This window comes from Amphibalanus amphitrite, unplaced genomic scaffold (assembly GCF_019059575.1).
Source record: "Amphibalanus amphitrite isolate SeventyFive unplaced genomic scaffold, NRLGWU_Aamphi_draft 002766F_arrow, whole genome shotgun sequence".
Lineage (NCBI taxonomy): Eukaryota > Metazoa > Arthropoda > Thecostraca > Balanomorpha > Balanidae > Amphibalanus > Amphibalanus amphitrite.
This window is the reverse complement of record NW_024884129.1, coordinates 1-22,857: the sequence shown is the minus strand read 5'-3', so window position 1 is coordinate 22,857 and position 22,857 is coordinate 1. Positions and strand designations below refer to the sequence as shown.

The 22,857-nt window shown below is 56.4% G+C and overlaps 3 protein-coding genes across 3 annotated transcripts; 1 reads left to right on the top strand and 2 right to left on the bottom strand.

Moving 5' to 3' along the window:
• The first annotated feature begins 7 nt into the window (after positions 1–7).
• Positions 8–6,502, top strand: LOC122377352 (5'-3' exonuclease PLD3-like). Its single transcript, XM_043357285.1, has 3 exons — positions 8–96; positions 5,409–5,508; positions 5,860–6,502. The coding sequence occupies exons 1-3, from the start codon at positions 28–30 to the stop codon at positions 6,030–6,032; spliced, it is 342 nt and encodes a 113-aa protein (XP_043213220.1). The 5' UTR covers positions 8–27; the 3' UTR covers positions 6,033–6,502.
• Positions 6,453–10,874, bottom strand: LOC122377351 (glycine receptor subunit alpha-4-like). The gene has a single exon (XM_043357284.1). The coding sequence runs from the start codon at positions 8,819–8,821 to the stop codon at positions 7,247–7,249; it is 1,575 nt and encodes a 524-aa protein (XP_043213219.1). The 5' UTR covers positions 8,822–10,874; the 3' UTR covers positions 6,453–7,246.
• On the bottom strand, positions 10,874–20,278 carry LOC122377349 (sodium- and chloride-dependent neutral and basic amino acid transporter B(0+)-like; the record flags this gene model as incomplete). Its single annotated transcript, XM_043357283.1, has 11 exons — positions 10,874–12,444; positions 12,785–12,967; positions 13,479–13,704; positions 13,889–14,004; positions 15,431–15,573; positions 15,851–15,945; positions 16,567–16,747; positions 16,881–17,074; positions 17,454–17,684; positions 18,072–18,201; positions 20,144–20,278. Coding segments are annotated over 11 exons (1,769 nt in total), but the record flags the coding sequence as incomplete, so codon positions are not given.
• Between the last annotated feature and the right edge of the window lie 2,579 nt (positions 20,279–22,857).

Here is a 22,857-nt window from a genome sequence, read left to right as displayed (position 1 = left end):
GCTGCGGCGCGTGTGACCCACCGCACGATGACATGCTGCCGGCCTGCGCTCGCTGCAGGCGCTCGACGCCGTCCGGTCGCACGTGCACATCCAGTGGTGAGTGACGCGGCGCGGGCGGGGACCTGTGGGACGGAGTGGGGGGGGTGGGGGGCGGTGAGAGGCGGTCCACGATCGTGTGCAGACGGCGAGTCTGGTGGAATCGGGGCCGTCTGCTGAATGCGACTCACCAACGAAATGTGATTGTAGGTAGACGACTGAGGGACGAATAATGAGCGATTGTGAATAGTCAATGATGATAATAATCGATTCCTTGATAACGACCTGTCGCCATCGGCAGTTCCATTAGGATGGCTTACCCAACGTTGAACGTCATGTCGAACTATTGGACATTGGTGTCCTGACTGTGTGTTTTTTTTTTCTTTGATTTTTTTTTTCATACTGCGTGTCGATACCATTTTATATGGACATCGCCGATAATCTTTAAAGGTAGTGTGCCAGCTTTCCTGGACCAAATGGAGTTAATGGCCCAGATAAGGAGAACCGGATTTTTAGAACTTATCCATACCTTCAAAACTCATGGAAACGTCTTAAATTCTTCAAATTTTGAGTACCCCAGTGCGAAATTCGCCCCGACGGGTTGTCGGTCGTACCCCAACCACATTTCACACCACTATGAACAATAAATGCACACACTGAAATCGCTATTACCGATAGGCTCATCCAATCAAGTTTCGATAAACCCGTTCATCATCATCTCCTGCGGTTTCGAACACGCCTGTTAGGTGGTGCGGTAGACCGCGCCCAAAGCCAGGGCCCCGGTAACGTGAGGTAGCCGAGTCGGGGCAGCGTGCGCTGACCCAAGCCGGGGCCGCGCGTCCTCCCGGTGTCATGTGATAGCCCGGGGCTGCCCGCGGGGATGCGGTAGACCGCGCCCAAAGCTGCGGCCCCGGCTTGGGTCAGCGCACGCTGCCCCGACTCGGCTACCTCACGTTACCGGGGCCCTGGCTTTGGGCGCGGCTTCTGCTCATACTTTGTGGTGCGGTGGTGGTGCGTCGGGCCGCGCGCTCCGACTTCGGCCAAGAAAAATGCGTCAGCTGATCATTGTCATTTCTGCCACTTTCATGTGGTGAGATGGGGTCATAACTTTAGAGACGACTGTTTCATATCAATTATTTTACATAAAATAATATTTCAAACCATAAATTAATGTGTAACAGCCAAATAAAAGAAACAATACCAATACAGGCTTACAGTTTAAGGCTCGACATTGTGTTGTCTACGATTAGACAGCTGATAACTCATTCCCGTGCGTCGTAACTCTATAATGACCTTTGCTTATTGTCACATGTGCGCCGCATTCGCGATTGTTGCCGACGCCTGTTTGCAGGCCAGCCCACTACAGCTGTTATACATATCGAAAAACCGATAAACTTTTAGGCGAAAAAGGCACTATTCCAGGCCCATTTTTGATTTTTTTGCGATATTAGGTAAAAACAGAAGCTTCTTATCATAGGAAAAATAAAATGGGAAATCTTTCAAAGGTGGCACACTACCTTTAACCCGCGACCGCCTGGGGGGGGGGAGTCGGATCCGACCCCCCCCCCCGCCCTCCGTTTTTCTTGAATAACTCATGAGCCGCTTACGCTATCTACTTGAAACTTGGCATACCTTCTCCCCCATCAATTTGACGTCTCCTGTGCAATTTTTAAGAAAAAAATTCCCCAAAAAATTTGAGATATATCGATTTTAGTGATGTAACTACATGGCGTTTTTAGTCAAAAAATGGTAAATGTTTAAAAAATCGCCAAAAATCGAGGTTTTAAGCAAATTGCAAATTCAGTAGGTGGAACTATGGTCATGAGTACCCAAATATAGGAACGTTCCCATTTTTGGGAACGGAGTTCCCAAACATGGGGACGGGCGTTCCCATTTATGAGAACGGAAGGTAATTTTTCGGCCGTTCGCCCACTAAAACTCATTAGTGCATCACGTCTCAAAAAAGTGCACGCTAATTTAAGTATCTACTAAGTCTCTATAAAATTATCTTTAAAGGAAACAGTTCACTTTCCTGAAATTAGTATTTTGCTATTGATTTATGATTTTTTATGCTCAAAATGATCATGAATTAAAATAAAACCTTTTTGTCAAATCAATTTTTTCTATATTTTAATATAGGACGAACTATATTCTATGTAAAATAATGTTTGACGCGGAAGCTTATTACGCGTTGACCAATCATATCGCGTAGTTCAAACCTACGCATACTGCATTGGCTGTAAGCAGCATGCTGATTGGCTGACGATGACGTGGCTGCATTCCTGTGCAAGGCACACATTCCTCTGCAAGGCACTCTTTTCGGAAGGAGAAATGGAATATCTTCGTCTAGGGTGATCACTGATCATTGAGCCGTAAAAGCTCCTGATTTGTGCTAGTCTCAGCTCAAGCTACGAAACTGCTATTCCAGTTCAAAACCCCATGTTAAAAGTGAACTATTTCCTTTAATCTGACCGTTGAACAAGGAAATTGACCGTCGAATGATATTTTTAATGATTTTTTGAAATGACGGAATGGTGAAAACATGGCTTATACTACATTTAACATGCAATTTAAAGGAAAATGAAGCGTTTTTTTTTTTACATTTTGAGGTCAAGTATAATAATTTTCGCCTGGTTATGAAGTTTCATACTAGCGACACCAGAATGCTGACATATGCAAGCGAACACGCGGATAGTCCCGAGGTAATATTGTTGACTTTTGGTGTCGGGGCGCACGACCGCGTGGAACGTCAGTGATTTACCGAACTACTGTTGTAAACTCAGTTTCAGTGGTTTAAAATTATTCAGCTGTATTTTATCAGCCCGGAAAGACATATTTTATTTGGATGCTAGCTGTTTAGCGTTGTTTTATAAGGAGCGTCATGAGCGTGGTTTTTGTCTTCCGTGTTTCTAAGCATTATCGTTTTGGGGGAATTTCTCTTATATAGGTCGCTCTGTGTGGCTTATTTATAATTTTTATGCTGATTTCGATCATTCCTCGTGCCCATCCTACCAGGCCTTTTGCCACTTACACTCATTAAGAAAGGAAAAAACTAGAATTTCATTGGGACTAGGTGTTTTAAGGGTGTAAAATATTCAGCGTTCCCATTTTTGGATACTTCCTTGTGCTCGTCAACTATCGGTGATAAACAGACAGGTGCTTAGTTGCAAAGTTTTCCCAATGGGCTGCTACCGGCACCGCCCCGCCCCACAAAAATTTTCTGGGATACCGGCATGCTACCACGCCCCAAGCAAAAAAAAAAACGTCAAATTACCGGCATACCGGTAATTTGGCGGTAATTTTAATACGGCATATGGAACTTTTACCACAAAATGTATTTTGCAGTGGCTAAGATTGCTGTTATTACAATTCAATAGCCTCTTAGTGTCCAAAGTTTGAATCATATGCTGATAATTTTTTTGTGTGCAAAATCAAAAATACCGGCATGCTACCGGCAAGACATGCCAGATACCACGAAAAAACCTGCGGTAGTGAAAAATTACCGGCATGCCGGTAGTGCGGTAGGGAAATTTTGCAACTCTACGTTGACATGTCTCCACCCTCGGCGCGGACGGTGGATATAGGTATGGAAGACCTTGTTGAACATCGCTGAGCGTTGTGAATTACGTAATCCTGCAGAGGGGGGCGTGCCCCCTGCGGGATCGACGGGAATAAGAGCGCAGAAGACCCGGCGAAACATGCGACGGTCTTGCCGGAAAGGTCATCTGATGATTGTTGCGTTAACAATAATTTGCGGCGTTGTACGTGATGCTTGTTAATGAAAAGAGCCTCTGAAAGGCGTCGGTGAAATCGTTCCCAATTTTGGGTACGCCGTTCCCATAATAAGGAACGCTTGCAGCGCCAGTGTACGAGAGCGTTACCAAATTTGGGCTCGCGGCCCGGATGATGGACTGCTTTAGAAATAGGGGAAGGATTTGAAACTACGATGGGCCTTACAATATCAAACTCTTTCCCAACAATATTGAGACAAATATCAGGCGGTTCACGATCGTTTTATATTTTTTGGACGTCATTTAACGGTTCTTTTTCTTGTTTTAAATAATGCCTACATGGCGTTCCCATATTTGGGTTTATCGTTCCCAAACATGGGAACGAAAATGCGTTCCCGAAAATGGGTACGCTTGACCATAGTTCCGCCTACTGAATTAAGGACATGAATAGATGCAGCTCAACGAGTTCTTTAAAATGGCTATCTCGGATTTTCCACAAAATGCGTTTTTTACCCCTAAAAATTCAAAAAAACTATTTTTTGGAAAACAGCTGATAAAATCCAAAAATTTTGGAATTTCCAAAAACCGGAATATATGTTATAGAGCTCTATTAGAACATTAGCTGTCCCAAATTTCAACTTTCTATCTTGATTTTCGACCCCCAAATTGTAAAAAATAGCTCCAACATGCATAGGGCATGGTGACGTCATAAGCATTTTCGTGAATTAGAGGCACTTCTGAACATCGCATGTGAAAACAAATGGCACCACTAGATTCCTGGGACAAAGCTCGTCTAGAAAAGTGCATTTTTATGTCAAAAATAAAAAGTTGAAAAATTGACCTTTTTCTGGGCCCTCTTTTAGTTATGCATGGTATAAACGATTTTTTATGCTTTTAATGCACACTTATCACCAGCACAGTGACTTGGGGTCACATATAACCATTACCATCGGATTCGGCGTGAAAAATAAGCCATAAAACATGTGTCGCGCGCCCATGTAGCAGAAAGTGAAAACCGTGACCTTTCGTGACCTGACCTGACCTTGACCCGTACTTAGTATGACCCCTATACGCACATGGTACCTTCAGTAGGCCTTTGAGGTCAGTTTTTGGTGAGTTTCGAGCAGCAGCTATCGATTCCGCTGTCTGTAAGCCTAATCATGCAAAACCCCTGAATTTGACCTTTGACCTGACCTTGACCCGAAAGTTGACCTCAATCTTAAAATCTTAAGAGTGCTTTGGGAAGGTCTCGTAGAGACCTTTCGAACGCCGCCTCGCGGGGCTCGATACGACCATTGGTTCTCGAGATAACAGGGGGAGTCGGATCCGACCCCCCCCCCCCCCCCAGGCTGTCGTGGGTACGGAAATAGCCCAGGCGGTGCCGGGTTAAGTTGCGAAGTGTTTGCTGGATCTGATTGTTCTGACGGCTCGGTGTGCGTCTGGGCGGTTCTGACACCGCGGTGTGCCATGTGCAGTGTGTCTGTGACGGCTCGGTGTGCCGTGTGCAGTGTGTCTCTGACGGCTCGGTGTGCCATGTGCAGTGTGTCTCTGACGGTGCGGTGTGCCGTGTACAGTGTGTCTCTGACGGCTCGGTGTGCCGTGTGCAGTATGTCTCTGACGGCTCGGTGTGCCGTGTTTCAGCGGCTGTTCAAGGTGCCCGACATGGAGCCGGGGCCGCAGATACCGTTCAGCCGTGTCAACCACAACAAGTACATGGTGACGGACCAGGTGGCCTACATCGGTGGGTACTCGGCCGGACCGGGACGGCTCTCCAGGCGCTCACTGGGCAGTGCTCGGAGTCCAGAGCATAGGTTTCTGATCTGCAACCAGGCCTGCTGGGGAGTCTAGTTATATTGATCCTGCGGTACCGAAATACTGACTCGAGCTAGACGCCCAGCGTCCAGCCAGCAGATCAGCGGAATGATGTCGACATGGCCTCTCCTTCTGTCTCCCCATGTATCTGCTTCCATCCTCGCCTTCTTATATGTTGTCTCAGTTCTCTCTCCTCCATTTCCCTCTCTCTCCTCCTTCTCTCCCTCCATTACCCTGTTATCGTTGAGAGAACTGAGACTGACGCCCCCGGCGCCGACAGGGACGTCCAACTGGTCGGGTGACTACTTTGTCAACACGGGCGGCATCGGTCTGGTGGTGAACTCCAGCCGGCCCGGCGACGACGACTCTGTGCGCGCCCAGCTGGCGGCCGTGTTCGAGCGCGACTGGGAGTCGGAGCACTCTGCGCCGCTGCAGGCCGCCGCCAGACGGTAACTGCCCGCCGCACCCACCGGCAACACACCATAAGGCCCCGCGCCGCTGACAACATTCTACCGGGACTGCTGGATCTCAGTGACTGCTAACGTGGTAGGATTCCGACTGTACCATTTTTGGACAGCTATCAGTATTTCAGGTCTTTGACTTTACACTGTGATTGTGTATTCATGGGACTCTCATTAACTATTCAACCTATAAGCCAAAGTTATCTCAGTGCTGGTAGGGGCACGTACTTTAACCGAGCCATGATGCATGCAGTGTTCCATTGAGTGTGTGTGCTCCGCTAGCAACTGCCGGTTTCTATCTCTAGTATTTCTCACCGGATCGTTCCATATCTCGGGGTTCTGAGTCTCCAACATTTCGCAGCTGCAGGAGCAGGGATTGTCTCGGGCACAATGTGGCAAATCAAATGACCTATTTTATTGGGGAATTTTGTATTTACAATACAAGGGTGTCCACAAAACAGACTATTTAGTATTTGGGTTTTCGTAGCTGAGCGTTGGCCACACGTTACAGTGGTCGCCGGGAGCGGGCTGAGGCGGCGCCCGGGGTGGGTGGGGCGCGGAGGACGGGGAGGGAGGCGGACCGGGCGGGGCAGTCCAGCTGCGCCCGGCTGAATCCAGATTGAGTGCCATGGTGTAGTATCAGTTGGGCATTGCATAGACACTCTGAAATACAGCTGAACCCTCCCACAAATCCCGAATGTCAATAACTGGCTACGAATAGAATTCGTCAACACAAACTTAAACACGCTTTTAACATCGACACATGTCAAACATCGGCCAAGCGGCGTTCAAACTGTCATTCTGAGCCGGCTCCTGTCGAGTTTCTCACTTCTGGTAGACGACGCCCCGGGTGCCGTGCAGCGGCGGCTGGGTGCCCACTGCCCAGGCAGACGGCCCAGTGCTCTCACTTCTGGTAGACGACGCCCCGGGTGCCGTGCAGCGGCGGCTGGGTGCCCACTGCCCAGGCAGACGGCCCAGTGCTCTCACTTCTGGTAGACGACGCCCCGGGTGCCGTGCAGCGGCGGCTGGGTGCCCACTGCCCAGGCAGACGGCCCAGTGCTCTCACTTCTGGTAGACGACGCCCCGGGTGCCGTGCAGCGGCGGCTGGGTGCCCAGGCAGACGGCCCAGTGCTCTCACTTCTGGTAGACGACGCCCCGGGTGCCGTGCAGCGGCGGCTGGGTGCCCAGGCAGACGGCCCAGTGCTCTCACTTCTGGTAGACGACGCCCCGGGTGCCGTGCAGTGGCGGCTGGGTGCCCAGGCAGACGGACCAGTACACCGCGTTGAACACCACGAAGAACAGCGGGTAGCCGAACACGCTCTTCTTGCCGTTGCTGGCCACGTCCCTGACGAAGTTGCGGACGATCTGGCGCAGGCCGCCCACCTGGTCGAGCTCGTCGCCGCTGCGCAGCCGGCTCAGGTCTCGCACCACCTCCTCCACCTCGTCGGCCTCTGCCTCCTCGCGCTCGGCCCGGCGCCGCTCCGTCACCACGCTCTTGCGGAAGATCTCCATGACGGTCTGGCGGCGCATCAGGCCGGTGAGCACGAACGTGCCGATGGTGTCGTCCCGCCGCGAGGCGCGCCCGTGCTGCCACACGTCCACCAGGCAGTCTACCACGGAGTAGAAGGTGAGGAACGAGCAGACGCACATCCAGACGTCGATGGCCTTGACGTAGCTGGCCAGCGGCAGGTACTCGCTGCCGGCGGCGAACAGCTCGACCAGCGTCAGCATGGTGGTGATGGTGAGCAGCATGCGGCCCTGGATCATCTCGATCGGCACCAGGAACGAGATCCACGCCACCACCACGAACAGGATCGACGGGATGTAGATCTGCATCACGTAGAAGAGCGCCTTGCGCTCGAGCACCAGGTGCATGTGTACCTGGGAGCGCTCCAGCGGTCCGGTCAGGTCGGAGCCCAGCTCCTCGGCCGAGAACTTCTCGGGCCGCACCAGGTAGTAGGAGAACTGGGTGAGCTCCGACTCGGCGTAGCTCAGCGGCTCGTACTCGGACCACAGCAGCTGCAGCTCGCACGGCGAGTAGCCGAAACTCATGACGGCGATGTCGCAGATCTGCGTGTCCATCGGGAAGTAGCGGTAGTTGAACGGACAGGAGAGCTCCAGCGTCATGTACTGGTTGGCGAACACGGTGCGGTTCATGTAGATGCGGAAGTTGGTGGTGGGCACGAAGATGACGGGGCTGACGACCAGCGCGGCGTTGGGCACGTACAGGTCGGGCAGCCACAGTTTGTCCTTGATCGTGGAGGCGACCTCGACGTACTCGTGCTTGGAGACGTTGTTCATGTGCGCGAAGCGCGGCTCCTCCCAGGAGTAGCTCAGGTAGAGCGAGATGGTGACCTGGCCATTGTTGACGGCGCTGATGTCCGATACCTGGGCCGATATGGAGATGTTGGTGGGAGGCGCCAGCTCCTTGGAGCACCGGTAGATGTCGGCGGCGGGCGCGTGGCCGGCCATGACGGGGCGCCGCCGGCGCATGTAGTCGCGGTGGGTGAAGCTGTGCGCACCCGGACAGACCAGCGTGTGCAGCCGATGGCCGTCAGCAGCCAGCTCCCGGGTGACACTCTCCTTGAACATGTCCGTCTTGTGTCGTCCCGGCAGCATCGAATGGGCTAGCAGCACCAGCTTCATGAAAACGAGAATTCCCACTGCTTCCATCTTCTTTGCTCCTTGAATATGAGAGGTCACTTCTTTTTCTGACCACAATTGGGCTTGGCTAAGTAACCTGTTTACTTGGTCACTGGTTATACAATACAAACATAGCATGGATTTTTATTTACATCAGCCTACCCCATTATCTGCGTGCGTTTTGCCGCTGAACTCACGCGACTTCTCCTTGACACATGCACAGTGCTCGAAGGTAATCACCGCGACCAGCACAGTCTAAGATTTGCTCGATTGAACATCGTATGATAGCGAGAAGCTCTTTTTTCTGGAATTAGATCATGTGATAGCGAGTAGCTCCTGTTTCTGGAATTATATGAAAATGAACTTTATGGCTTGGTCCGAGAAAATAACAAATTGAATATTTTTTTGTAACTGTTTGGTATGATTTGATTTTTCCCCTAATGACGATCTAAGATAGGTACGGCCCTGTTGAGATCCACCTTGAGTCTTTTAGCTAGATCCTAAAAGTTCCGTAAGTTGTTGTCACCAACCACGTGCATTAGTATTGATTAATGCCTTACTTAAGCAGATTCAATGCCTTAGATTAGGCATTGATGAGCTACTGATGCGCCTTGAGTCTCGCGGCATCCAGCAATAAAAGGTAGGTACAGCCCTCAGCAGACTGCGTGGTAGGCATTCTTTTTTCGACAAAACCGGTAATAACTCAAAGACTATGTTATCAGTCGGTCGGAATTCATTGCAAATAAAGGCAGCATGCTCCACTCCTTCGATTGGGTCTATCACTAAACAAAGTATATGCTTTGTGTGGCAACAAAATGCAAAAGTTTGTTTTGGGGGCGACTACAAACTTTTGGTTTTTGTTGCCAAACTGGATGGAAAATGAATACGATGGCAATGCACATCTAAGGTGCGGAGTTTCGCGCGTCTTGCTGTTACGATTTCCGAGTGACCGATAGCATAGTATCCGCGATATTCTCAATTTTGTCGAAAAAAGAATACCTACCACGCAGTTTGCAGAGGACTGTACATTTCAATAAGCTGCGGTGGTCTGGGCTTTTGGAACTCCGATCGACGAATAGGCCCGACCAACACGCAACATCGGGGGTGGATGTGCGTTTTTTTTTGGGGGGGGGGGGCTACATTGGTCGCTGGACTTACTGGCAGCTGCCATTAGTGCTGTAACCGAAACTTGTATGATCAGTCGGCTCGATGGAGGCATACTGCCGCTGCCCCTGTCACTGCCACTGTGTCTATCCTGAAGCTGCCGCTGGCACCCCCGCCGCCTTAGTCGACACCGCTGTGCAGGCTGTGCCCGCTGCACCGCGGTTTTATCTCTGGGTCTTTTCCCTCCACCTCGGGCTGCTTGGTGCGGGTTTGTTGTTCAGTGCCTCGTTTACAAACAGCCAGCTGCTCCCAGCGGCTGTATAGAGCTGGCACGTCGATAGATACTGGTTACCGTGACTGCGGTGCGGCGTCGCCCTTCAGAGGCTCTGCGACCACAGACTCACGATTTTGGAAAACTGCCATTGGCCCATGAGCCGGTGAGCACTGCTACCTATTGTTTGCAATGGGGCCTGGAAAATGTCGGTCATGTGAATCCAATTAGCCCTCATATAATGCGGGGGCCTCGTGTCTCAGATGACGGGCTGGCCAGCAGTGCGGATTACAGAATTGTTTTGCACGATACTGTGGGCCGTTTTGCCTCTGTTTTGTTTCTGTCGGCTCCGCCTGTGACGGTCAAGGCCCTTTCCAGGTTCCTACCCCCAGGGGCGCACTAAAAATGGTTGCGGGAGCACCGTGGCAATGTCCCTAATGTGTGGTCAGCACTAATATTGGCATTTCGCCACAAATCAATTTTCCTATACCACCCGACGTGATGTAGTCAGTTGAACGGCCTCCTCGACCGCATTCTCTCGTCTCGGAGCTAACAGCCGATGGGCTCCGAGAGGACGCCACTGATCACCAACCAGGCTCTGACAGCCGGTACGTTTCAGTGGCCACCACAGACCCGTTGCCCGCCCCATAGTTGTTGGAACGGGGAGGGGTTACCGTGTGTAGTTAGGTGTATGGGCGCCGTGCTGGAAGCCGTATCCGTTACGGCCCCGTCCCGCACCGCTCCCCCGCTGGTCCCGATACCCAGCCCCGCCCTCCGGTAGGGCCTCTGTCACTCTCCATCTGACATGCCGCAGCATTCGTCGTAGCACATGTATTGTTCTTTTGCACTGATAATATACAACACAGACAGAGAAGGTCAGCCGAGGTACGAACACATCGCAAGAGGTCGAGCAGATTCAGACTTCACCAGAGCGTTAGTATTATGGAGCGATGGACGGAAACTGGGGGTCAGCCGGGCGCCGTCCCTGAAGGGACATGGGGTGTCCGCCACAATCTACATCCCCTGAAAAATATATCTGCATGGGATACTTGAATCGCGGGCGTATACATATAAAACCTCGTAACCTCGAGCTATCTAAGGCGGATGGATATCTGTACATTCATCCGTGATAAAAACGCAGAGTCGCCGCGCTAAAAGGACGCGTGTTACGCAAAAACCGCTGAGGACAGAATCAATGATCAATATCATGGAAAGAGAGGCGCGTGCAGCGACATTACGCGGTGGCGGCGCCGGTCAGCCGAACGGAACTCGATAATCAGGTGAACTCTGTTGTCCGAGGGCGGCACCGTTTACAGATCGCTGCCGACGTGTCACCGAGTCGCGAACAGCGCGGCCGCTGCGCCGGCGTGGTCAGACGCAGCGCCAGCGCAACGAATGAATGGACGATTAACATGGGGATGCACGCTCTATCACTACTGTCGTCGCACCCGTCACCGGTGCCATAAATCGCTCTAAAATACTCGTCGACACTAGTCAAACACTACCAAGCACAGTACATAATTGTGCAATATGACCTGATCAGCTACAGGATGCACTGGCGCTCGTCGGTACCACTACCCGCGCGGCCGACCAACACGCGCGGAGAGCCGGCTCAGTCGCTCAGACGGCCCCCTCCGCCACTCTCCGCCCCACGGAGCAGCGCCGCGGCGGGACGATACACTCGATTACGTGTAAAAGGATCACAGCTCGTCGTACTGGGCTGAGCGTGATGGGACCGCGACGTCCGCGCGGTTCGGCTGCTCACGGGACGACGTGGGAGGGACTAAGAGCAACGCTGAGCAACGCCGAGCAGAACTGAGCCGATTGCGCAGTGTCGGCCCGGACAGAATAAACCTTTTCTGCCGGACGAAGTACACTAGGGCGCCCTAAGGCCGCACAATTGGGCGCAGTGACGGCCCGAACCGAGTACAATGGGGCGCCCTTCGGCCGGACGGAATAGAATAGGGCTTACTGCGGCCCGGACGGAATTAACCGCGTGGCTCGGACGGAGTGGGACGAAGTCTGGAGCGTCGTGTTCACGACTTCAGGTCGGCGGCGCCCGGGGTCCCAGCTGGGGCGCCCGCCCGCCGGTCGCGCAGCCCGGGGTCCCAGCTGGGCCGCCCGCCCGCCGGTCGCGCAGTCCGGGGTCCCAGCTGGGGCGGCCGCCCGCCCGCCGGTCGCGCGGGCCCGGGGTCCCAGCTGGGCGGCCGCCCGCCGGTCGCGCTCCAGCCGCAGTGGCCGCCGGCGGCGCTCACTTTTCCGGCACGAAGCTGGGGTTCTCTGCGCCCGACCGGTCCTTCATGGAGCCGTTGGTTGGCATCTGGATCTTGGACCGCTCCGAGGCGGGGCACCACTCGTCCGTCGGGCGCAGCAGGTCCATCCAGGACTGTGTGGGGGGGAAGGGGGCGTCAGTAAACCGGGCCATCCAGGACTGTGGGGGGGGGGGGGCGGAGAGGGAGGTGTCAGTAAACATGGCCATATACGGGGCTGGGGGGGGCGTCAGTCAGCAGATCCATCTAGGGCTGGGGATGCGGGGGGGGGGGGGTCAGTCAGCAGGTCCACGGTTCCCCAGCTCGCCGGCGTTAGACTTCCAGTGCAGTGGAAGGATACGCCTCACAGAGAGCCCGGGTCGTGTGGGGCGTCAGTACCACAGCGGCGTGAGGGAGGACGGGGCGGGAGCACGAACCGTATGTACCACCGCGATGCTGCGCCAGCCGACTACTTACGTATACCTCTCCGCTCCGGACCTTCTTGTGGTAGACGTAGATGCCGACGCCGATCACGATGACGATGGGAGTGGCGGCCATGAGCCAGCCGAGCAGGTTCACCCAGGGCGGGAACACGATCTTGGAGGGCCCCGAGCCGTACGAGGCCGGCTCGTACTGCACGAACGTCATGATCGTGATGAGCTGCGGACGCACGGACGGGTGTCAGCGCAGGCGGGCGGAGGGACAGACGGTCAGCGCGGACGGACGGACGGGCGGTCAGCGCAGGCGGGCGGACGGACAGACGGTCAGCGCGGGCGGACGGACGGACGGGAGGTCAGCGCGGGCGGGCGGGCAGACGGTCAGCGCGGGCGGCAGGCGGACAGACGGTCAGCGCGGGCGGACGGACGGACGGACGGGAGGTCAGCGCGGGCGGGCGGGCAGACGGTCAGCGCGGAGCTCACCTAACCAAAGTCAGCGTGAGGGGCATAGCGATATGCCTCCTTAACCCATGACGCTCCGAAGACCCTAACTATATACGACCTTGCGAACGACAGTTGGTACATGGCCTAAAAGCCGAGTTTGAAGACGATGCGAAAATGACCCGTCTGGAGAACGTCTTATGATCGGACCATGGTTGGAGGCATTCTTTGTTTCGAGTAGCGGTGCTCACTGCTCAGTCCTCAAGTTTCATATAAATAACATGAGTACTCACGCAGAGAACCAGCGGCGTCACGAACTTCCACATGACGAACCAGTAGTAGTAGAGGAACCTGGGGATCGGGATGTCCATCTCGGTCTGCATCTTCTCGAGCAGGTCTTCGGCGCCATACAGCCAGGCCACGAGCACGACCTCGATCAGCGCTAGCAGTAGCAGCGACCACGAGCTGGCGTACCAGTCGATCAGCGTGAACATCAGGATGCCGCCGTTGGCAGTCATGCTGGAACAGAGGGGGCGCGGGGCCGGCGGTCAGCGATTGCGGGACCCGATAATGGACAGGTCGCGACCGGGCGCTCATCACAGACCATAAAACCGTCCATGTCGCTCACCACAGACCATAAAACCGTCCACGTCGCTCACCGCAGACCTCCATGTCGCTCCGTGCAGCCCTGCCGGTCGCTCACCTGAGGCCGAGGATGAAGCCGATGACGGAGGTGCCCATCACCACGGCGGCTTTCCTGCTGCGCAGCTGCGGCCACTCGTCAAACAGCGCCGTCGTCAGCGTCTCCGTCATGGTGAACTGCGCGCCGACAGACGGGGGGGGGGTGTCAGTCACTGCGCCGCGCCGACAGACGGGGGCGTCACTCACTGCGCCGACAGACGGGGGGCGTCACTGCGCCAATAGACGGGGGGCGTCACTCACTGCGCCGACAGACGGGGGCACTCACTGCGCCGGCAGACGGGGGGCGTCACTGCGCCGACAGACGGGGGGGCGTCACTCACTGCGCCGCGCCGACAGACGGGGGCGTCACTCACTGCGCCAACAGACGGGGGGGGGGGTCACTCACTGCGCCGACAGACGGGGGCACTCATTGCGCCGGCAGACGGGGAGGGGGCGTCACTGCGCTGACAGACGGTGGGGGTGGGGCACTCACTGCGCCGACAGACGGGAGGGCGTCACTGCGCCGACAGACGGGGGCGTCACTGCGCCGACAGACGGGGGCGTCACTCACTGCGCCGACAGACGGGGACGTCACTGCGCCCACAGACGGGAGGGCGTCACTGCGCCGACATCTGGGGAGGGGGCGTCACTCACTGCGCCGACAGACGGGGAGGGGGTGTCACTCACTGCGCCGACAGACGGGGAGGGGGTGTCACTCACTGCGCCGACAGACGGGGAGGGGGCGTCACTCACTGCGCCCACAGACGGGGAAGGGGGCGTCACTCACTGCGCCGACAGACGAGGAGGGGGGCACTGCGCCCACAGACGGGGGCGTCACTGCGCCAACAGACGGGGAGGGGCGTCACTGCGCCCATAGACGGGGGCGTCACTGCGCCGACAGAAGGGGGGCACTCACTGCGCCGACAGACGGGGGGCGTCACTCACTGCGCCAACAGACGGGGGAGGGCACTCACTGCGCTGACAGACGGGGGTGTCACTCACTGCGCCGACAGACGGGGGCGTCACTGCGCCGACAGACGGGGGTTGTCACTCACTGCGCCGACAGACGGGTAGGGGGCGTCACTCACTGCGCCCACAGACCCCCCGTCTGTGGGCGCAGTGAGTGACACCCCCGACTGCGCCGACAGACGGGGGCGTCACTCACTGCGCCGACAGACGAGGAGGGGGGCATTGCGCCGACAGACGGGGGGGCGTCACTACGCCGACAGACGGGGAGGGGGCGTCACTGCGCCCACAGACGAGGAGGGGCGTCACTGCGCCGACAGACGGGGGGCGTCACTCACTGCGCCGACAGACGGGGGGGCGTCACTACGCCGACAGACGGGGAGGGGGCGTCACTGCGCCCACAGACGAGGAGGGGGGCACTGCGCCCACAGACGGGGGGGGGGCGTCACTGCGCCGACAGGACTCGTCCGCGGGCGCCGAGCACAGCTCAGCGGGTTCGCACGTCGCGCTAGCTCATTGCCACCGTCCACCAGTGTGTGTAGCAGTTACATTGATGGTACACTGTAGGTACGGGTGTGGCCGCCGCGCGGACACTCACCTGCGAGTCCAGGCCCAGTGTGATCAGCATGGCGAAGAAGAGGATGGCCCAGAGCGGCGAGATGGGCATATGTACCACCGCCTCCGGGTAGGCGATGAAGGCCAGGCCCTGGCCGGAGGCGATCACGTCCTTCACCTCCTTACCTGCAGAGCCGGTCACAACGGGAAAAACGTCACAAGACTGATCGCGATACATTTCTTTTTAAAGTTGATGATGTAAATAGGCTAATACGAATTACGATACGTTAATTATCCAATATCCAACAACAAACTTTTTCCGACACGCGGTACAGCACGAAAATGTGTTCGAAGTTGCGACGTTTGTCGTCTAATAGACAAATACGGTCAATTCAAAATGACTCCCAAATTATCTAAACAATTCCTGTATGTTGCCAGCCGTCCCTGGCCCCTGGCCACTCACCGAGCTGTTTGGCCATGAATCCGAGGATGGAGAAGACGACGAATCCGGCGAACACAGAGGTGGTACAGTTGGTGAAGGCTACCACGATGGCGTCCCTGGAACAGAACGGCACAGGGATAGTGAGTGACGGACCCAGAGACAGACACCAGAGACGGACCCAGAGACAGACACCAGAGACGGACCCAGAGACAGACACCAGAGACGGACCCAGAGACAGACACCAGAGACAGACCCAGAGACAGACACCAGAGACAGACACCAGAGACGGACCCACGACCATCAGAGACAGACACCAGAGACGGACCCAGAGACAGACACCAGAGACGGACCCAGAGACAGACACCAGAGACGGACCCAGAGACAGACACCAGAGACGGACCCAGAGATAGACACCACATACGGGCCCACAGACACTAAAGACGGAGCTAGAGACACCAGAGGCGAACTAAGAGACGGACTAAGAGACGGACACCAGAGAATGCGCTAAATACATCAGAGACGAACCTAAAAACATACACCAAAGACGGGCCAATAGACGGATACCTATGGGATGAAGCTAGAGACACCAGAGTCAGGTCCAAACACAGACACCAGACGGGCCCACCGCCACCAGAGATGGGCCCAAAGACACCTGAGGCAGACACCGGAGACGGACCCACAGACGCCAGAGACGGACTGCGGCAGCACCATCCCATGGTCTCACGGTCGGCCGTTACCTCATACAGTTGTTTTTGAAGCGGTTGTAACTGGCCAGTGTGATCAGGCCGCCGAAGCTGGGTCCCAGCGAGTAGAAGATCTGCGTGGCGGCGTCGGCCCACACGCCGGCGTCCCCCAGCCGAGTCACATTCGGCGTGATGTAAAACTTGACTCCGTCCAGGGCGCCGTCCAGCGTGGCCCCTGCGGCAGCGCGCGGGCGCACACGGGTCAACGCCAGGGGGCGGGGTTGCCATCACCGGACAGGGGTTATCAGCACCCGGAGTGTCGGCTCCGCGCTCCGGGACAGGCCCCCCGGCTGCAGTTCCCCGCTCACCTCGGATCAGCAGGATGAAGAGCACGAAGTAGGGGAACAGTGCGGTGAAGTAGACCACCTTGCCGGAGCTCTGGACGCCCTTGATGAGGCACAGGCCCACTATCAGCCAGGCGGCCAGCAGGCACAGCGTCAGGTCCCACTTGAGACCGCCGAAGTCGGACCAGTCGTGGTCCCCCAGGCCCAACATGTAGTTCCTGCCCAATGGCAACATGAGATCAGACGAGAACGAGGCTCCTCCTATTCTTTGTGAGATGATACACCTACACTCCCTCCCATGCAATGCACCGTACCTACATATAACGTAGTCGCACCGCACCAGTACCTACCTACTGTACCGCCGCACTTTTACAGCACGTGTTATTTTTTCCCGACAATCCCACGGTCGCCGACGACGGCCAGTTACACGCAGGTCGCAGTACCAACATTCATGACCGACACAATGTCTGAACTGAATAAAAAACGGCGGACGCAATGCGTGCATGGATCAGATATTGTCGCTATGCAATGCAGTCGGGTATCGGATATGCAATCGGATATGGTCTCCATCCAAGATGTCCGGGACGGTCTACTCACGTGTAGTAGTCCTCGCTGGCGCCGATGCGGTTGCCGATGTCGTCATAGCTCTTAATGATGCTGCTGTTGGTGCTGTTCATGCAGTGAGTCTCGTTGAAGAGCGTGAACTTGAAGTTTTCGCAGTAGTCGCTGATTGGGTAGCAGGTCTTGTTCCAGAACATCTCGGTGTTGCCGCTCACGTTGAGGCAGTGCTGCTCCTCAGCCACCGTGAAGCAGTTCTGGGTGTTGTACCTGAGCGACGGAGAGAGAGTGGTGGCTGAGCGACGGAGAGAGAGTGGTGGCTGAGCGACGGAGAGAGAGCAGGGAGTGTCGGTTGAGGTCAGATGAAATCATTAATAGGTCATTGGTGATCAGCTGAGGTCAATGGACGTCAGCTGAGGTCAATTCAGGAATGTCTGACTTCTGAGCTGCCACCATGGCAGGCAGTGCCTACCGTTTTAAGGGATTCTGTTAAATTCGTCCCCATTCGATAGTGAAACATTACGCTCGAAACAAATCTATGTGGGGCCGATGTCCCATTGAATCTCTCTGGGCCTGTGGCTGGGACCGGCACCCCCCCCCCCCCCAACGCCCGACTCACTAGCTGGAGCCCGTGAACCAGCCCCGGGAGGAACTCACTCGTTGGAGCAGGTGGACCAGCCGAGCTGCGAGGTGAACGAGGCAGCCGTGTAGAAGATGGTCCACGCGATGATGAGGTTGTAGTAGCACACGACCAGGAACGAGATCACCAGCATACCGTAGCCGAGACCTGCCGGTGGACAGAGGGGCTGAACGACGGCACACGGCGCGTACATGAGTCACCGGAACAATGCAACGATCAGTAGCGCATACCCAGACACCGGCGAATGGCCTGGCATACACAGACACCGGCGAATGGCCTGGCGAACAATGTCCCCGAACGAGACGGACCTTTGTGTTATAGTGGCGATACGTTGCGGTACGGTGTTGTGGAGGGAAGGGCTCAAGATCACAAACGAATAGGTAGCTGTTTGTCAATCAATGGACAACCAACTTGTCCTTCGCCATCCTGCTACCAGGCCGGGGCGATAACAACGGAGCAGTAGCGGACCACGACCGGTCGGGTCAAAGGGCCACTAGCCGACAGTCTCAGTCGACCGTTCCGATTCACTTGGTGGAGCGTACGCGACGCCGAACCACACAGAGTCTTCTCAAAGCCAACCTGATAATCTACAAGTATTTCGCTTCTCTATGAAAACAGTGTCCAGCACTGTTAAGATTTGTCATTTATTCACACTCGTTGTCCTTGCACCATGCACTGCTGGTTAGGGACTGCCTACTACTGCCTACTACATTAGCACTGCCTACTCGGGGAGCGCAGCACTCGGCGTCCTGCAGTCACAGCTCGCGGCTCCGTCCGTGCTTCAGCTGGGTAAGACCGGAAAACCGGCCTCTGAGGCTCCAGGGCCTCCAGCGGCCCAGAACACCGGCCGGCGCCGGTGTCTGTCCGAGGCCCGGGCGGCCTGCGGCGCGCAGCAATTAGGTCCCTGGCGGAGGGGGAGGGTGACCCTGGGACCGGCGGCAGTGACGCTCGAGCTGCGCCGGCTCCTGGGTTACGCCGGCTCGACAAGGGCAGGTGGCGACCGCCAGCCCTCGTCATGGCGCAATGGTTGTTGCAGAACAGACGTTCCAGAGCTCAGGGTTAGTCGAACTAACTGCCGGCATTTACCTACGTAGGTAAGCACGGGTTTGCTTACGTGCCCACCAGCTTTTCTATTAGCGTTGACAGTGGAACGACAAATGTATGAAATGTATGCATCATGAAATGTTCCATTCATTCACTCATTCATTCATTCACTCATTCATTCATTCATTCGTTCATTCATTCATCAACTCATTCATTCATTCAATCTTTCATTAGTCACTCACTCACTCACTCACTCACTCACTCACTCACTCACTCACTCACTCACTCACTCACTCACTCACTCACTCACCATTCAGACACAAGCACACGCACCGGCACGTCCCTGGTTTAGGGCCGGAGGCGGCGTTTTATGAGCTGCTGCGGCGGCAGCGGCGCAGTAGTTGTGCCGCACAGAGAGCGGTAGAGGGAGCCGACTGAGCCGCCTCTGCCGCACGGAGGCCGGAGAGGGAGCCGACTGAGCCGCCTCTCTCCAGCCGTATCCGGCTCACGGCAGCGGGGAGCGATCACCAGCCGGCGAGGCGCCGAGACCACAGCCGAGGCGGCCCGGTTCACCGGAGACCGCAGCGCCGCATGGAAAGATAGCGCGACACTCGGCCTGAACCGAGACGCGGGATCCGAAATCGCTAATACGGCGTGTGCTGATGCGTTCGTTCCGGTGGTATACGGGCTCTGGAGCGAATGACACATGATCGGTTTTTACCAGACCTCGTCTCGGTCGCTGTTGTCATTGCTCTCTGTGTGGTTTGAATATACGGCACGGTTGCCGTTCGCTGTCCTGTCCCGAGTTGCGGTCACGGGGTTTTACATGCCACAGCGAGCGAGCAGTGATTGTCAGTGGCGCTGGTGCTGCCGCCTCACGTGTGTTGGCTTGGTGCAGCCCGTTGCTGCAACGGTGCACCAGACAGCACGCTGCGGCCTTTTTGCAACACCACCAGACAGCGTCCCGACTGTGCCGCTCGGATCCAGCTCCGCGGGCGTGATGGGGGCATATATACAGCAGACCACATACGGGGCGCGGACTCACCTGAGAACAGCGGCGCCAGCTTCTGGAACAGCTTGTTGGGCCCGAGGCTGGCGTACTGGCCGATGGTGAGCTCTAGGCAGAACAGCGGCAGGCCAGCCAGCAGCAGCATCACCACGTACGGGATCAGAAACGCGCCTGCAGCAGACAGAGCATGGTTAGACGGCTGGGGACAGACAGCGGCTGGTCAGACGGCTGGGTACAGACAGAGCGGCTGGTCAAACGGCTGGGGACAGACAGGGCTCCTGGTCAGACGGCTGGTCAGAGCATGATTAGATGGCCCGGTCAGCTACCGACGGCTGATTATGACGGCTGGTCAGACAGAACGACTGATCGAGTTAATCCTAAGGTCATTACCTATAACTTAATGCTTCAGCATCACCCACGGAGAGAGAGAGAGAGAGAGAGAGAGAGAGAGAGAGAGAGAGAGAGAGAGAGAGAGAGAGAGAGAGAGGGAGAGAGAGAGAGAGAGAGAGGGAGAGGGAGAGGGAGAGGGAGAGAGAGAGAGAGAGAGAGAGAGAGAGAGAGAGAGAGAGAGAGAGAGAGAGAGAGAGAGAGAGAGAGAGAGAGAGAGAGAGAGAGAGAGAGAGAGAGAGAGAGAGAGAGAGAGAGAGAGATCAACTCTGGACAAACGCTGACCGCAGGGTGACTCATGCTCGCGGGTGGGACAATATTCATTAGTCACCCGGGGGAAGTATCGGCAGACACGTCACGTTCGCATTCCTCCGAAACTGTCGGCGCTTCTGCCGGGCGCCGGGGGCCGCTGGGAATTCCCCGGCGTCGCGCCGTCCCTCTCCCCTCCCTTGCCCTCTGCCGACGGTGAGTCACCTGCCCTGGGCGGGTGGCGGACCGATCAGACGCTGTGTTTGGGAGCGGCGCTGGCGTCCACGCACGCTGCGGACCGGAGGGCGGGCCCCTCCCCTGCAGGAGGCCGCTGGGATCCGAGCCCGGTGCAGCGCCGCCCGCCGACCAGGCGCCGGTGTGTGTGTGTGCATCAGACGCCTACAGCCATGCAACAGATCCGTGCATCGCTGCCTCTAATTTAGTCCCAAGCCGATGCACCGACTTGTCCCAATCATTCTAACCAAAACGTCCTCGCTAACCATCGGCCTTTGCCACAGCCCACGGGGAGGACATCACTAACTGTTGACGCTCGGTTCGCAAGGAAAATGCAATAGGTTCGACTCGAAGAGAGGCTGTGACGTCTCAGCTTAAATTCATGTAAATTACACTTTCCTTAAAGACGACTGGAGAAGCTGCGGCTCGCTTAGATGATTACGACTTTTGCTACTTCGAAACCTCTTCGTTGGTGAGAGCACTGGCGGATCCAGGGGGGGGGCCAACGGGGGCCATGGCCCCCCCCAAAGGCCTAAAGTGGCCTGTTTGGCCCCCCCCCAAAACGTCAGAAAATTTCTAAGAAAATATACCTTGATGGAGGTTTTTAGCCACTTGGTGAAGTAAAGTTTCCACAGCATAATATGGAAGCAATATGGTAGCAGTGAGGGTCAGTCAAAAGTTGCGCGAGCGGAGTCGACCTTCAAAAAGACTGTTGTTGGCACGTGTTTATGGCGCGGCAGCTGGTAGTTGGCGGTGTTTCGCGTGGTGTGGCATCACTGGCGGATCCGGGGGGGGGGGGGGTAGCACGGGAGCCTGAGGTGCCCCTGACAGGCCCGTGGTGCCCTTGCTAGGCCTGTGGTGCCCCTGGACCCTGGCAGGCCTGTGGAGCCTCTGGCGGGCCTAGGGTGCCCCTGCTAGGCTGCTGATGCCCCTGGGACCTGACAGGACTGTGGTGCCCCTGACAAGCCTTAAGTGCCCCCAACAGGCCCGTGATGCCCCCGACAGGCCCAAGGTGCCCCTGCGGCCTGCGTGATGCCGTGATGCCTGCGAGGCCGGTGGTGCCCCTGCGAGGCCGGTGGTGCCACTGCGAGGCCGGTGGGGCCCCTGACAAGCCCATGGTGCCCCTGCGAGGCCGGTGGTGCCCCTGCTAGACCGGTGGTACCCCTGGCAGGCCTGTGGTGCCCCTGCTAGGCCGCTGGTGCCCCTGGGCCCTGACAGGACTGTGATGCCCCTGACAGGCCCAAGGTGCCCCTGTAAGGCCGGTGGTGCCCCTGTAAGGCCTGTGGTATCCCTACTAGGTCTCTGGTGCCCCTTTGACAGGCCCATGGTGCCCCTGCGAGGCCGGCGGCGCCCCTGGCAGGTCTCTGGTGTCCCTGACAGACCTGGGGTGCCCCTGACAAGCCTGTGGGGCCCCTCACAGGCCCGTGGTGCCCTTGCTACTTGCTAGGCCTGTGGTGCCCCTGGCGGGCTGGTGGTGCCCCTGCTAGGCCGGTGGTGCCCCTGACACGCCTGTGGTGCCTCCGGGCACCAAGGGGGGTCATGACCCATGTGGCCCCCCTTGGATCTGCCACTGATACATATATATTGATTTGTAAAGGCGTTATGGCTTATGCAATATGCAATTGCAGGCACTTGGTATGCCTCACTTATCCCTTATTGGGGGCTCTGGCGGGCTCCTGAGGGCCCACGTCTATCTCCGGGAGCCCTTGACAGGCTCCTTTGGGTCCTTTCAGTCCACTATAGCATAAGAGGTCTCCTGCGAGTCCTATACATCTGAGGTCGTACCCTGACGTCTGAGGTACCCAACTGCAGCTCCAATGGTCTCTTACACTGGCGGTCCAGGAGGGGGCATTTAGGGCCATGCCACCTTCCCAGAGTCT